Source organism: Nymphalis io, chromosome 1 (assembly GCF_905147045.1).
Source record: "Nymphalis io chromosome 1, ilAglIoxx1.1, whole genome shotgun sequence".
Classification (NCBI taxonomy): domain Eukaryota; kingdom Metazoa; phylum Arthropoda; class Insecta; order Lepidoptera; family Nymphalidae; genus Nymphalis; species Nymphalis io.
In genome coordinates this window covers 5399335-5416200 of record NC_065888.1, presented here as the reverse complement: position 1 = coordinate 5416200, position 16866 = coordinate 5399335, and the positions used below count along the sequence as shown (strand labels likewise).

General features: G+C 31.2%; 1 protein-coding gene across 1 annotated transcript; it reads right to left on the bottom strand.

Moving 5' to 3' along the window:
- Window positions 1-6683: 6683 nt before the first annotated feature.
- Window positions 6684-10693, bottom strand: LOC126769669 (uncharacterized). Its single transcript, XM_050488561.1, has 4 exons — window positions 10532-10693; window positions 8910-8976; window positions 8205-8238; window positions 6684-7091 (listed from the first exon to the last, which is right to left on the bottom strand). The coding sequence occupies exons 1-4, from the start codon at window positions 10578-10580 to the stop codon at window positions 6912-6914; spliced, it is 330 nt and encodes a 109-aa protein (XP_050344518.1). The 5' UTR covers window positions 10581-10693; the 3' UTR covers window positions 6684-6911.
- Between the last annotated feature and the right edge of the window lie 6173 nt (window positions 10694-16866).

Here is a 16866-nt window from a genome sequence, read left to right as displayed (position 1 = left end):
AGACTAACAAAGGCGTGTTATGTAATATACTAGGCGTGTTATGTAGTTTACTCCCGCGGCTTTGCCCGCGTATGGCAGGGGGGGTGACTTCGGTGGTACCTTATGTTCTTTTCTGTACCCCCGAGAAAATGTATGTGTAAGCTTTAACTCGACTACTAACGTTTGGTTAATTTGATTTTACTTTAAGTAAAAATTACAACTCAAATATCCATTACAAATAGTACAAAAAAAATTATAAGAATATGAAATATTATGTATTATAGTAAGTAAAAATAAAGTAACAGCCTGTGAATGTCTCACTTCTGGGCTAAGGCCTCCTCTCCTTATTGAGGAGAACGTTTGGAACTTATTCCACCACGCTGTTCCAATGCGGGTCGGTGGAATACACATGTGGCAGAATTTCAGTGTAATTAGGCATATGCAGGTTTCCTCATGATGTTATCCTTCACCGTCAAGCACGAGTTGATATATATACAAATTAAGCACATGAAAATTCAGTAGTGCTTGCCCGGGTTTGAACCCACGATCATCGATTAAGATTCACGCGTTCTAACCACTGGGCAATCTCGACTTATAACATTATAAAAATATAGAAAAACATAGCTCTGATAATAATCATTATTATTTTTCAATAAGAGCATTGTAGATTATCATAATTCATAATTACTGGTATATAAGAAAATATACATATTAAATATTAGCGTCCTCGATACCGATATAGGTACTTACTGTAAAATGAAGATTTTTCGTAGAAACATAAGATTATATTCTAAAACTAAGTTATTTATTTACAAATACTTCATGGGCATATTGTTAGACCCAATGATTATTTTATTGCCGACCTTTAAGGACTGACCATGAATTTCAGTTTGTGTAATTTGATTTTTATTTTCCTTTAATTTCGTGTTTCATCTCCGCTATATATTCATATATAATATGTATATATTTTTTTTCTTCAAAGGATGTTTACTGCATATTTGCATTGTGTTAATATCGATTGACAAATGTAAGAGATAATGTCTCATAGAGCTATTAGCCTTTTTTTTCTTTTTATAGACATTTTTCTTGTAGGTACACGAATTTCACAGCTTTATTTTACTCTCAGATAAAGTATTATAGTTTTTCCTTGTTAGTCCGTGGCATTTGAGTACAGAAATCAATCAGAAAAATTACGTCTTAAATTTACATATAACAAAAGTGTCTGGCATTTTTGATACCTACGATTAATAATATGTAATTAATACCATCATCGTGCCCCACGACCAGAAACAAAACATCACGATGATCGAACCGGATCATCATCATAAATATATATTAAAAAAATATGTTTTTTAGCGCACGTGTTAATAAATTATGTTTTTAAATAACTTTTTGTTCATGAAAATGGGAATTGGGAAATTGTTTGATGAAATGAATGACATCATTGTAATTTCGATTATCTGTGGTGGTAATTCATTAAGGGGTTTAAATATGCGACGATGCTTATAGTGTAATATATATAGTATGGTGAATTAATCGACACAACCATTGTATATAATTAGGTTTTAAAACATATAAATAATAGGTCGAATAAACTTTACAAATTAAAAATATATTTTATAATAGTCAGTTTACATTTTACTGTAATATATAGGTGGCATTTTGTTTTACAACTTATTGCCCTTTTGTAGTTAGTGTCATAAAGTGAATTTTTGGGGCTCCTGATCAAAAACTGCAACAAGTGGTTTTGGAAGTCCTCTCTTGATGTTAATCTAACACTATCTAAACAAATCTGAAGAAACCAAAACAGGAGAAAATCTGAAGGTGCAATGTTAGACTATATGGTACATGCATTAACACGTTCCAACCAATATTTTTTGAGTGGCTAAGGGTGTGTGTGTTGTCTGGCGTTATCATGATGAAAAACCACACTTATTTCTTTTGATAAATAACAGCCGTTTTTCGTCTATTTCTTGATTGAGTATCATTGGCTGTTGAAAAAAGTATATTCCGATTTACTCATTTGTGCAAAATAAACACGAGCAGCTGTTCATGCGGTTTATTTTAGTGTTTAAATTTATACGAAAGAAACGTTTTATGATGTATAGAAGAACTCATCAATCATATAATTTGCGTCACAAAAGTAAGGCAAAAGGAGCCAACTTAGTATAGCTGAATCGAAATACAGCACTTGTTTTCAGCTGGCCCTCGGAAGTTGTGCAAAAGTTATTATATGCTCATTATTAATACAATTTGCTCCGTAACAGCCTGTGAATGTCCCACTGCTGGGCTAAAGGCCTCCTCTCCTCTTTTTGAGGAGAAGGTTTGGAGCTTATTCCACCACGCTTCTCCAATGCGGGTTGGTGGAATACACATGTGGCAGAATTTCAGTGAAATTAGACACATGCAGGTTTCCTCACGATGTTTTCCTTCACCGTAAAGCACGAGATGAATTATAATCACAAATTAAGCACATGAAAATTCAGTGGTGCTTGCCCGGGTTTGAACCCACGATCATCGGTTAAGATTCACGCGTTCTTACCACTGGGCCATCTCGGCTCAGTAATACAATTTGCTCAGTTTTGTATTATTAAAGTTTCTTAGTTTTAAGATGTAATTATAGAAAAGCGTATAACTGTAATTACTATTGTAATACCATGTTTAAAAGTTAAAAGTTATAAAAGTTTTCACACATATAGCGTTATAAATATAGATAACGTCCGTAAAACCCTCACAGTTATTAAAAGTAACATATATTTTATACTTTATATTTATCGGCCTTAACTAAATTCCGATTTCCATTTCAATCAAATTCGTCATACATATTTACATTTATCCGTTACTTTGTTTTTCATAGAACACTGATTTTAACATTAAAGTTATTCTGAATAATTATACTATATATAATTATTTGTCTATAAAGTACAAAGATTTATACTTTATATTGAAAAAAAAATATGTAGGCTGACGGCAAATGGGCCACCTGGTGGTAAGTGTCACCCTTTGCCCATAGACGTTGGCGCTATAAGAAATATTAACCGTTCCTTATATGGCTAATGTACAACCAACCTTGGGAAATAAGGTGCTATGTCCCTTGTGCACATTGTGCACTGAAGGGAGAGTGAGCTAGTGGCTCACTCTCCCTTCAAACCGGGGCACAAGAATACTAAGTTTTACATCCACATGAATATATGTTGAGTATACCACCTGTATCAAAATAGATGGCTTGCACATAGCCCTACCACTAAGTAAAGATAGTCAAACAATTTATTTTCATAAGTTGTTGCTATTTATAGTAAAATGAATTGGAACGGATATGTTAGTAAAAAACTGGTTTTGTGTTGCTTTTTTTTCTTACATAGCTGCCAAAACAGTTTTAAACGGCGGCAAGAGGTAGCAAAGTGAAATTTCGAAACACGTCAAAGTGTATCAACAAAGTTCCACAATACTCAGATTACTTTTTTTTTAATTGAGAATATTACTAGTATTAATAAAGATGAATTTTTCACTTACGTAGCAAACACATATGTATTACGTTGTTTTAGAATAATAATATAATAGTTTATGTTTGAAAGAGTAACAAAGATTCATCCTTACAAACTTTCGCGTTTGTAACTGTAGTAGGATTTGTTTTGGTAGGCTGATCATCAATAGTGCTTTTGTTTATATTTTCCTATCATTAGTCCTGGTCTTTTATAATTGTGATTTATATTGGTTTCTAGAGTAGTATTTATGTAATTTAGTTTTAAAAGTGATTTGTATGTGAATTGATTTTAATAATATTTTTAAAACTATTGTGCAGGTTTTGTATTAATACAATACACTTAAAGATAAAATTTATAAGAGCTTTGAAGTAGTTCTTCGCGACTATTGACCTATCTCAGTACTTTTCTTTTTGTCGTTGTATCTCCTTAGACGTGTTGACCGATCCTTTGGTGTATCTTATCTTTAAATTGTATTCATTTTATTTTATTATGCCTGCACTTTTATCTCCGTGCTGTGCTCCGTGTTCACGCCCCACCAGCATTCCTTTTTTTTAACGCTAGAAAAACGCTTTACGCGTTTCCCCCACGGGAAGAGTGGGGGTATGTGGGGCTCGCCAGTGTCCAAGGTGGCGAGTGCACCCCGAACATCGGAATACCCGCTAAAAAACCAACAGTACCCTTTCCGTCTTTACGACTAGCGCCACGGGATCGCTTTCGCATGCTACCGTGACGCCCTGAATTTCTAGTTAGCTCCTTAGTGCCTATGATAGTGTCGACTTATACCAGTTTCCGTCCTCCTAATGGTAGCCCGAAACCGAACATAAGAAGTCACAGAACTCCCCCATAATGCAATCATCTTATAAATCAATCATACGTTTTTTGTCGTCGTAGACAACTTTTCTTTCAATTTTTCTATAGAATATGCTTTATTGTACACCAAAAGAGTTACAGAACCATTTTAAATACAAACACAAAAGAAATGAAAACTATTTTGTACAAAAGGCGGTCTTATCGCTAAAAGAGCGATCTCTTCCAGACAACCTTTGGGTGAAGGACATGAAATAAATAAATAAATAAAGCGGTAAGGAGGTGTACTTATCATCTTAATTTTTATTTTTTAAATAAATGTAAATATTTAAATTTTTCTACACCAATGAATTAAAGATACGGTTATAATGGTTGTTGAAATATAAAGTATGTTAGGAATTCAGAAATACTACATAGTTTTTTTTATATAGAATAGGAAGGCGAACGAACATATGGACCACCTGATGGTAAGTAGTCACCAACGCCCATAGACATTGGCATTGTAAGAAATGTCAACCATCGCTTACATAGCCAATGCGCCACCAACCCTGGGAACTAAGATTTTATGTCCCTTGTGCCTGTAATTACACTGGCTCACTCACCCTTCAAACCGGAACACAACAATATCAAGTACTGCTGTTTTGCGGTAGAATATCTGATGAGGGGGTAGTACCTACCCAGACGAGCTTGCACAAATCCCTACCACCAGTAATTCAAATTAAAGTTTTTGTGAGAACAGAACCATCAAGCCGTAAAGTATTTATATTCAATTTATGATCAACGTAACAGAAGGTTATTAATGTACATTGTGATGTTGCATGAACTATTAAAATTCAATAAATGAAATAGGATTGAAATAAGATTCTCAAACATTGTACATATAAGCATGTTCAAGGTACAATCAAATGAGGTTGTGCGTATTGCTCATCTTCTTTATATATAAAAATCAATGTCTCTTTGTTTGTTCCGCATACATTCCAATATAATTCATGCGATGCTGATGCGTTATTGCACGCCTGCGAAGGCTTTTCTAATAGTGCACTCAACGTACAATAATTCTATGTAATAGTTAATAATTCTATGCAAAAAAATTAAAAAGACAACTTTTGCACCTCATAAAAAAGCATTAAATAATATGTTATAATTTTTTTTAATTTATAAAATGTTAACTTAATACCATTTAAAATAAATTTAATCGTAAAACTCACATACATGATAATGCTCTTAAATATATTCAGGCGTATTCAAGAATATATTAAGCTTTGCTTTTGGAATACTGTTACCTGTATATTGCTCAACACTATTACTCCTTCATATTAAAATTAAAAAAATCTTTTACCGAATTTTTTTTTTCATATAGAAGTATTTTCATTACTGACAGCCTCGTTGCTCTAGTGGCTATATGTAAGGATGCAGACTCGGAGGTACATAATAAGAGTTATATGTTCTCATATAAATTTGTCTACATAGGTATATTTACTTGTACACTTGTATCTCAGTTCTTTAAATAAATAAAGTTATTTTTAGTAAGTATTTCAATTCTTTGTGTATAAGAAATGAAAATTAACCTTATATCGAAGATAATACACTGCTATAAAACCATTTTAATAAAAAACTAAGTTATTGCAAAAAAATGTAGTAGTAATTATATAACGCATTATTATTGCAAGAAATTACTTTAAAGACGATTAAACCTGATAAGGAAAAGATGATTGTCTTAAATAAAACTAGTTAATAACAAGTTGTTTGAAGTTTGTAATTGTATAGATAGATAAGTTAGTATATCATATTATATTACTTCTGCTTAACATATTTATTATATATTATCCAGTCGCACTGTGTGTGTGTGTATGTGACTGAAAATCGAGTCTGAGGGAAATTAAAGTTTGCATTCTCTTGCTATTCCGAAGTGTTCGGCCAGTCATGTTAAATAAATAAATGCTTAAGTGTGACACGATTGTTCACGGCTGTTTTAAGAGGATTGTAAAAAGTAACACTTTTATTTAATCTCAGCGCCATAGTTAATGCATCTTTGCAGAATTAATAACTAAGTATTTTTTTATAATTCATTCTTTATCGACAACTGAAGACTATACCAAAACGGCCATTTTCCAACACAATTATTAATATATTCTCCTCCGACTCCACAAGTTCAATACAATTTCTTTCTATTTTAAAAACACGGAAATAAATAACATATTCTTAGAATGTCATTTTCTTTAGCGAATATCATTAAAGTATATACATTAATAAAATAACATTATACTATTAATATAATAAAATAATATTGTATAATTCATGTATTCGTATCTACATTACTTCTACATACATAGTAGGTATCATTGTAGTTTTGAATTGAAGCTTTAATATTTATTAGGTATTTAAAAAAAATACTGGTTTTCAATTAACAACTTTAATTTGATATGCTTTCTAAGCTACTACTAAACTATATTTAAAGTATTCTAACATTTTTTTATTTTAATAATATAAATTAATTAATTTGAATCTTTCGAAAATTGTTCAAGTTACATTATTAGATTTAAAATTATGTCACATTTTGTATTAGTTTTATGAATCGAAGTTAAACTAGCATATTATTTTTTTCGTCAGCCAATCACAGGTTATTCCAAATTCAAATTTTTAGGGTTTGAACTCGTGTTTCGTGATATGACCGTTATCGTTGATCACTTCAACACCTTGGCCATCTTCAGTCACTTTTCCGTTGTCATTATGCCGCACCTTGTAAGCGGAGACTGAATGGCCATAAACATATGATTTGCCATCTGGATTCAGGTTTTCGACATTACCAGTAAATGCAGGCTGAAAATACAATAACACATTATAGAGTACTTATATTAAATAAATACTTCTTTAAAACAATAAACAAGTATGGTAAGATGCTACGATCATTACATAAATAACGTAATATTAAATATAATTAAATTACATAGATCGTTTGATTGACAGAGCTTTAGCATAATCATAGTTTATGTCAATTACGATTATTATAAAATTAAATTGAACTAACGTATGCTAAAGTATGTAACGTTAGTACGTCTTTAAGTATGTAATATAATTATTGCTCTTGCTGTATACGTTAGTTCAATTTAATGCTGATTAATTCAACCAAGCTGCTCCTAATATTATTAATATTATGCACGAAAACTATAATTCTCGCCCCAATCCGGTTTTTTATTTTTATATATAATTAAATTAGTTATGAAAGAAAATACTTCACGGATAAATTTCGGCATATATGTGTATCCATTGGAGCTGCTTGGTTGAATAAGCTCAAAACTCTGTCCCTAAGAGAAGAGGAAGCACTCTGCCACCGTAACCGTAACCGTAACAGCCTGTGAATGTCCCACTGCTGGGCTAAAGGCCTCCTCTCCTCTTTTTGAGGAGAAGGTTTGGAGCTTATATCACCACGCTGCTCCAATGCGGGTAGGTGGAATACACATGTGGCAGAATTTCAGTGAAATTAGACACATGCAGGTTTTCTCACGATGTTTTCCTTCACCGTAAAGCACGAGATGAATTATAATCACAAATTATATAGCACTCTGCTAGCAGTGGGTCATTTAAGATACTTTAGTTCACGTTTTATTTTCATACATTCATAGTATTTGATTAATCTAAGAATAAGATTTATGTTTTTTTATAAAGTAGTTAAGCGTGATGGTAAGTGGTCCGCATCGCCCATAGACATTGGTGCTGTAAGGAATACTAACCATTCCCTACATCCCCAATTCGCCACCAACTTTGGGAACTAAAATGTTATGTCCCTTGTGCCTGTAGTTATACTGGTTTTCTGACCCTTCAAACCAGAAAACAAAAATACTAAAAATTGTTTACCGGTAGTCGCCTACCCACACTTGCACATCCTTACCATCAAAGCCTTACCATCAAAGTTTAATGAATCAAGAAACTCACCACCCAATTATTATTTTGATTATATTGACGCAAACTGAAAAAAAAGAGAAAATTAAATTAAATCTCTAAATGTATTCAATTAGTTAACACCAACCGTAGTATTCATACTTTTTAATTTGTTCCTGTATACATAGTAAGTTAAATACATTTAATTCATATGACTATAAATTTGATTTCATTTTAATTAAAAATGTCTTAATTATTGTTTTTTCTATTAAAGTCAAAGTTAAACTTGCTTAATGATTGTAAAAAATCTACTGTCGTTTCGAAAATAAATTTCTAAGACTATAAGAACCGACGAAAGAGACAGAGAGATTTTTTTCGCTATAAATATTTAAAACGTAATAACTAGTTTATTTGAAATAGCTTAAAAAATAATTGTTACATTCTCAAGATGTGATGGAAATCTACAAAATTGTGTTGCAATATTTGATAGCACACTAACTCAAAACATTTCTAAACGTTCTTATTTATTTATTTAGTTAAAACTTTTTTAACCACCACAATATGTACTTGGAACGAAAGGCAGACTTAATGCCTGAAGGCATTCTCTGCCAGTCAACCTTTAGGCTAAGCAATATCCGTGAAGGCGGTAATTAGTAATCAAAAATATTCATACATACAAATATAATACCAACAAAATAAATACAGAGCTATAATAATGGAATTAGTCTATTTAGTAACACATCCATAAATTGTACTTACAGTGTGTTGAAGATGTCCCAGTTGCCATCTTTCGCAGCTTCCGTTATCTCCGAAGGAACTGGAGAAGCTGTAAATAAATTCAAAAATACCTGAATTCTATACTGATATACTATATAAATAATTATATCCTTGTCCAATACATCGTTCGTAACAGCCTGTGAATGTCCCACTGCTGGGCTAAAGGCCTCCTCTCCTCATTTTGAGGAGAAGGTTTGGAGTCACGCTGCTCCAATGCGGATTGGTAGAATACACATGTGGCAGAATTTCAGTGAAATTAGACACATGCAGGTTTCCTCACGATGTTTTCCTTTACCGTAAAGCATGAGATGCATTAAAATCACAAATTAAGCACATGAAAATTCAGTCGTGCTTGCCCGGGTTTGAACCCATGATCATCGGTTAAGATTCACGCGTTCTTACCACTGGGCCATCTCGGCTTCTTTATCGTCGGCTTATCTCCAATACATAGTCTAATATAAAACATAATGAACAAGTTAGTCGTAGTGAAATCCTTAACAGGGTGTTAGTCTTTACTTTCTTACTGCCTCGTTGATGTAAGGCTTGATGTAAGGCCGCAGACCCGGAGGTCCTGGGTTCAATTCCCAGGTCGGGCCAATAAAACGTTATTGGGTTTTTTATTTAATTGTATAATCAGTAAAATAAGTATTTATTATTATCTACTATATTAAACCGTTGTATTTATATTTAAATAATCGAAACATTCAACATCCTAATAAATTAATTCGTACTGAAATTATTAAAAATGTGTAATTTATCACAAGATTATATCAAAATCTAGTTATAATAACTACTATTTGTTGTTTTTGAGGTCAACACCAGTTAGCCGTGACATAATAAGGTGATGATTGAAAAAAATGTAATAAAATGAAAATAGCTGATTTAATTTTAATATACATCCCGCATCTTCTTGTTTATTCTGATGATCTTTATATAATTAAAGGAACATAAAGTAACAACCTAGAATATCTAACATCTGGGCTTAGCTCCTCTCCCTTTGAGGAGAAAGTTTAGAACTTATTCCAGCACACCGCTCTGATGCGGGTTGGTGGTTACATTAGGAAGAATTTGAGTGATTTAGACACATGTAACCTACATGTCTAATTCAGCTGAAGAAAAGCCGCCTCTCTTCTTAAGTAGAAGTTAGCATATTTCACCACGTTGCTCAAATGTCGGTTAAAATCAGGTCACCCGAAACATTTGACAATAATTAGCATCAAATGTAGCTAAATGTAAAATATTAAACATGAATTTTAATTATACATATATTTTGCAACACTAAAATTTTATACTAGGAGTTATATATATATATGATTTCAATTGATTTGTTTTTGTAGAATATAATAAAATATATCACAGAAATGTTTTCGTATCTAAATATGAACTAAGCTTGCTTTTGGAGTAGGATGTTGTCCAAATTTGTAATGTGAACTGTTACATTAATTATGTAAAAATAGTTTTTTTTTCTGAATATTTAATACTGTGTGACATTTAATTAATATTTTATCATTCTATTTGAAACTGTATTTTATTATTATTATTTTATTTATTCATCACTTAGAGTTTTAATTATAGAGAGAAATTTTCAATTATAATCAACATACCTTCGATAAGAAGTGCAGATCCAACCAACAAGCACAAAAATTTAAACATTTTAAAAAAAAATTATGTTCGATCTGATAATATAAATAAATAAATTAGAAGTTGCGCAGCCAAGCGATGTGTGATTCCGAATGCTACAAACGCTGAATGAAACTTCTTATATCTGATATTAGTACGTATTAAACACTAAAGGCTATTTTCAAACACAATAGACACATTTACTATACGATTCTTTTGTATGAATAAGTGTCAAATAGTTATCGATTCCTGGAATAACAAATGACAGATATGAACGTTTCTGTGTTGTTAATATTAGCGTATTAAATTTGGCTATTTTGTTAATGTCTATAGAAAATTCTCGCAGATAATTTGTATTATTGTCTTTGCTTTATTTAAGATTTTCAGTCTGATAAATTTCTTTTAAGTTTTTACGACTGTAATTTGTAATTATGCAAATAATTATGGATAACCTTCGAAATTGCTGGCGTAGAATATTGTATTGTGTAAAAATGAATAAAGGAATACTAAGAAAGTATATGTTTAATTATAAAAAAAATGTTAATACTTTAAATTTAAAATTACTATTGTTATCACGAACCAAATTGGCACAGGACCGAGGCAGATGGATTGCGAAGAGAGATGCCTCTATCCAGCAGTGATGAAGACGGCTGCGAATGATAATAATGATGATTGTTATAAAGTTTTATTTGCACTATACACATGTAGAGCTATTCTGTATGAACAAACATACATTTCAGTGTTATAGACATTAACATAGTGTTCGACAAGTGTGTGTCAACAAGTAAGCCCAAGTTATTATATTTATTAAATAATAATAACTTGGGTTTACTTGTTTACACAGAATACGTTTTTATTCGCTATATATAAATCTATTTAAACGATATAATTAAATACTAAATACTTATATCATTCGTTTACTAAGGATTAATAAAAATACGATAATAAATAAATTAATAATGTATTTATCACCGAAACTGTTTATTCTTAATTTTAACGAGGATTATTTGGACGGATATGATTTATATTAATAAAATAATATTATATTAATTTATATTAATAAAGTTAACTAATGTTTTTTAAAATATCGTAATATGAAAATCTGGAAACGAATACAACTTGACACTTTATATTGTAGTGCTATAAATATTCCCTGACGTCAGCGTAGTGACAGGCATTGTGTGTGCTGCCTTGGTCACGCTTGTTACCCCCTACGCAAGATTGATATTTTTATTTTTACACGGTGACATATGTACGAGTAAAACAACAAATTTGTATTTAAATTTATGCAAAAAAGTAGATTGAGTTTATACAGAGTTTATTACAATAAGAATATATAACATTTAGAACTTAAAATTTAATATTTATCTACCTATATTTATATTGCTATTACTTTTCAAATCGCAATATTTTTTCGGGGTTTCAGTCTTATTGTACCTATTTTTTTTTTAAATTATACATTTCAATGTTGTCAAAAGCCAAAGCTAAAGAAGATCTTTATTTTTGGAAAATATTTTTGAACATAATAATTGTCATTCTAAAGTTGTTAGGTATTATAATTATTGAATAAGGGACATACAATCTTGTTCTGCTTGCGAATTCATCTTGAGAAAAATTATCGGCTTCCTATAATGCCGATGATTATAACAGTAAGTACTGAGTCGCACAGTATAGAGTTTAATGAATCTTGTAAAAATTGTAAAAGCCTTCTCTAAAAAAGTACATTTTGATTTAAATTTTTCAAGCGGCGTCAATTTCACGACAAGTAATTAAATTCTATCTCACAAAATGAAACGTTGCATTTGCCCGCTTAAAAGCCTTTTATTTCCTTAATAATAATATCGTTAATAGTTCGTAAATATAAGTGTATTTAAAATGGAAAATTGAGACCGACTGCTCATAGTAGTTCTTACTAAAGAAAATGTTGCCTTGCGGTCGGTCCACCGCGAGACATCGCAAGGATCTGCACCCATACATATTTATATTACAACTGGGTCTGGAATACCCTATCGACCTCCGTTTTCGGAATGTTGGCGATAATGTGGGGTACCTTGAGATAAGAGTGAAACGAGCTTAACTTAGGCTTCCAACATCACCTTCCATAGCCAAGCCAAGCGCTAGGCAAAATATTTAAAAAAAAACAATACAATTATTGAAGTGACATAAGTTTATATGCGCGAATAAAAAGTATTCTGCCATGAATAAAACAAAACTATCGAGTTATTTATTTGAATTATAATTGTCATAAAAATAAAAGCCTAATCATTTAACTTTATTTGTTGTTATATCTTTGACTTTTCCTCCTTTAGGTTCTTAGATATGTATGTATTCGTATTTGCATAACGACTATCATTATAATTTTTGAATTATCACTTAAAATGATGACATGAATAATCTTCCTGTACGATGTGTGTATATTTAAAATAATACAAGGTGTTGAAACTAACATGATCTAATTTATTAAAATCAAATTCTAATTAAGAAAGTAAATTTAAAAATACATTTATTATTTAACATTACATTTTTTTTAATTATTGTCTTGTTGTCTAGTCTCCAAAGGCGTTTTGTCCGTGCCTTTTTTGTATTTTCCTCTCAGTTTATAGTTTGGTGTTTTGTGTGCCTGTAAATTTTCATTTCCAGACGGTAACGTAACAAAAACATTGGATTACGAATTTTTTTTGTCTCTTTGGGTTTGTAGTTTCCTAGGCTGGTCTGAATGATGTTCGACCCCTGTCTTTGATGGGTTGTCTCTATTATGGATCGCCATTCTGAGGTTACAGTCAAAAATTTCCGTTGTTTTGCCATTTATAACCTATTAACCAGTACACTAGAACGTATTCAATAGTACTCACTACGATTTAAAAGATCTACTCTTTAAAATAATATAATTTTACCAAAAATATTCTAAATAACCATCTCGAGCTTTTCGATTTATTTGTAGACAAATTATGATTAGAGCCTTTTAAATTTGCCCTGTCTTTGTCTTTTTTTTCGAAATATAAATAATTGCAACGCTTTTGGATAAAATCGGTTCGAATTTTAAAAATTTGACGGTATACTTTACAAGAACGATTCGTACGTGCTTAATTTGTATGTAGTTTATATTAGTGGTGAATAAAATGAATTCATTAACTATTTTAGATGAGAAAAATAGCTGTTTCATTCCAGTTATATTGGGTTCTATCTACATTCTGAACCAGTGGCAGCTTCCATTTAATCCTTTACCATCCTTATAAGTTAAGTAGGTAATAATTATAATAATAAAAAATTGACTATTCTTTAATTTTATTGCATTAACTTAAAATTTATATTTAATATAAAAAATCTATCTTAGAAATATATTAAAACTTCTTATGATAATTATATAATCATAACGTGTAACTGTTTGTTATATTATGTAACCCGCTTCGAACAAGTGCGAATATGGTTTTATTACAACATATTATATGAATATAAATAATTATAGCAAAGTGCTAATTTAAAATAATCAGTAGATACCTGTCCATAAGACAAAATAATTATTAAATAAAACAGATGCGTGATAAATCATACATTTTTAGTACGTTTAATTAGATATATTTATATGAAACTGCACTTTTATTTCACATAATATACAATTGGCATATCAAAAGTCTCAACAGGATACAATAATTCTGTAGCCAACGGCACCAAGTAGTAAATATTTTGCTGCTGATCCTGAAATAAAAAATATATAATAGAAACTTTCATAATATAGCTAATAAATAGGGGTTAAGTATATTAATATATTATATATATATATGATGTTGCTTTAGTCCCAAAGATGAAATTGAGAAAATCTGGACCAAATAGATACGTAAAATATTAAAACTTCGTTAATATTTTTACTAAATATTGTTGTTTTCCGGGTTAAAGAAACTTTAGTTAGTAACTAAGTCTTCTGTTATATAATAAAATAACGTAAAATTGAATTTAATTTATTTTCATAGACCTATTTACTAAGAATACCGACCGGCTTAAAGAAAGTAAAGAGTTACAGATCTGTAGCAACAAATAAATGGGAATAATGGAACTCATTTCACTAATGTGACTCTTAACTCACGACATAGATTCGCTTTTAACTCACATTATTACTCATTTCAGTATCTTTCTTTTTATCTCCGTTTCCATCTTCAGCTTTCCCCTTGTTATCTTCACTTTTCTTTTGAACTACATTGTCATCTTGTTTGTTTTCTTCTTTGGGTTGTTTGTTTTCTTCTTCTCTTTTTAAATCTTCTTCATTACTATATGAACATAAAAATATAAAAAAGTGATCAGCTAATTTAAATTTTCGCAAATAAACTTATATGAACACAAACCTGGATGCTTCTTGATTCTCTTCAGCTTCTCTTTTATGGACTAAAAATAAATTTAAAGATTTTTATTTATAGTTGAAATTGATGTTGTATAGATAGTTTTATATAAATAATTTTATTAAATGGCTTATTTGAATGACTTTGGCTTGTGTGATATTCTGTAAGAATTCATTTCCTGTATCACTTGTGAAACGTTAAAAACCGACTTACAGTGAGATACAGTATTGCATATAATATTGTTTTGAGCTCTTACAGATTAACGCTACTGATTGGTCTTTTAACGACTTAATGATTGTTAAAGGGAATATGTCACATATAGCTAAATTAGATACATAATACTTAAAACCATAATATATATGTTAGAAAAATATTTGTCAATTCTTTTAAATGCTTTAATAAGTAGGTGGTTCTTATTACTTCGAATAATTACAAAAAAACACAGATACTGGCTCTGTAAGAACTATGAACCATTATTTACATGGTCAATAAATGTCACCGAGCTGGGGAACAATAGGATATTCTGTGAAAACCAACTCGAAACTCACTGCTGAAAATGATTGTAAAATGTCAGAAAGTGACATGCGACACTGACCATAATAATTATAACATGTCAAGAATACACCCATCGAAAAAGTTAATCGTCATAAGTCGTTTGTCAACAATTTACGGGTGAGTAATTAAGTAAGTTCTTATAGAACAGCACTGTCCTAGGGAGCTGAGTCTCATCTGCCTTTTATTACACTGAATAATTCAGCCAACAGACCGGAACACAACGTTACTAAGCGTTGATGTTTGGTGGTAGAATATGTGGAGTCGCTGGTAAGTAAATTGTAAAATTATATTATTTAATTCATATATGTATTAATCTTACCGGTTGCACAATAAACTAAGGTGAGGCAAAAAAGAAAAACGATTAATTTACTCATATCGAAATTTTACGAAGAGAATTTAAAAAATATTCAAATACTTATTGCACCAGTCTGAATTGGTTTCAAAATTTTCTCTTTATTTATATGATACGTTATGAGCACAGCCTTGAGTTCTGTTTTGTTATGTAGATGAGAATATTTGAGAAGATTTGGCCACAAATCATTTTTACGGCTAACATTAATAAGATTATTAGTAATACGTTCAAATTATGTTGTTCATACAATAAATGTTTTATTTTCAAAAATACTCATTTTGAGAGCTGACTTGGCCCAGTAGATAGAACACCCCTGAGGAGGATGGCAGCCGGGATGGCCTCGCGCTTCCGTACGCACTAGCGAGGAGTGCGGGGGGGGGGGGCGAGATTACATCCGCGCATGCGTTATATCAACACGATCCCGCAGCCTCTCCGATCCGTGCCGAGTACGGCCATCGCAGTGGTTCTAGTGGGTAAGAATCCCACATAACCCAGTTCCAGTGAAGGTTTCCATGCGTGAAAAAAAAGTGGTTAGAACACGTGATAAGCCGAGCGAGAGTGTTTATGATTCATCATTTACTCGACGGTGAAGGAAAACACGTAAGAAAACCTGCTTATGTATCCACCGACCCTCATTGTTACAGCATGAGAGATAGGCTCCAAGCCTTCTCCTCAAAAGCAAAAGAGGCCTATCCCGGCAGTGGGGGCATTTACAGGCTGTTACTACTACTAACTGTATTACTCATTTTAAGCGAGGTGGATAGAATAGTCGATCTCATCGATAGTTCGCGGATTCCGGATTCAAATCCGATCAAATCAGTTATTTTAATAAAGTTATGATTCAAATGATTTAGATTAAAATATATATTTAAATTTAGTAAAAGTACCTATTCTATTAATACTGCATTACTTGAATTTGTCCTTGACCTGGAGGTCATTTACATTATTCCTTGTTCTAGTAAATACAAGAATATCTCAATAGAGAAAAGGCAGCTAAGTATGAAGTACGCGACAAAACGATTCTGTTTTGTTATCTTGTCTTGAAAATATATAATTGTATTTGACATTCAGGATTTGTAAA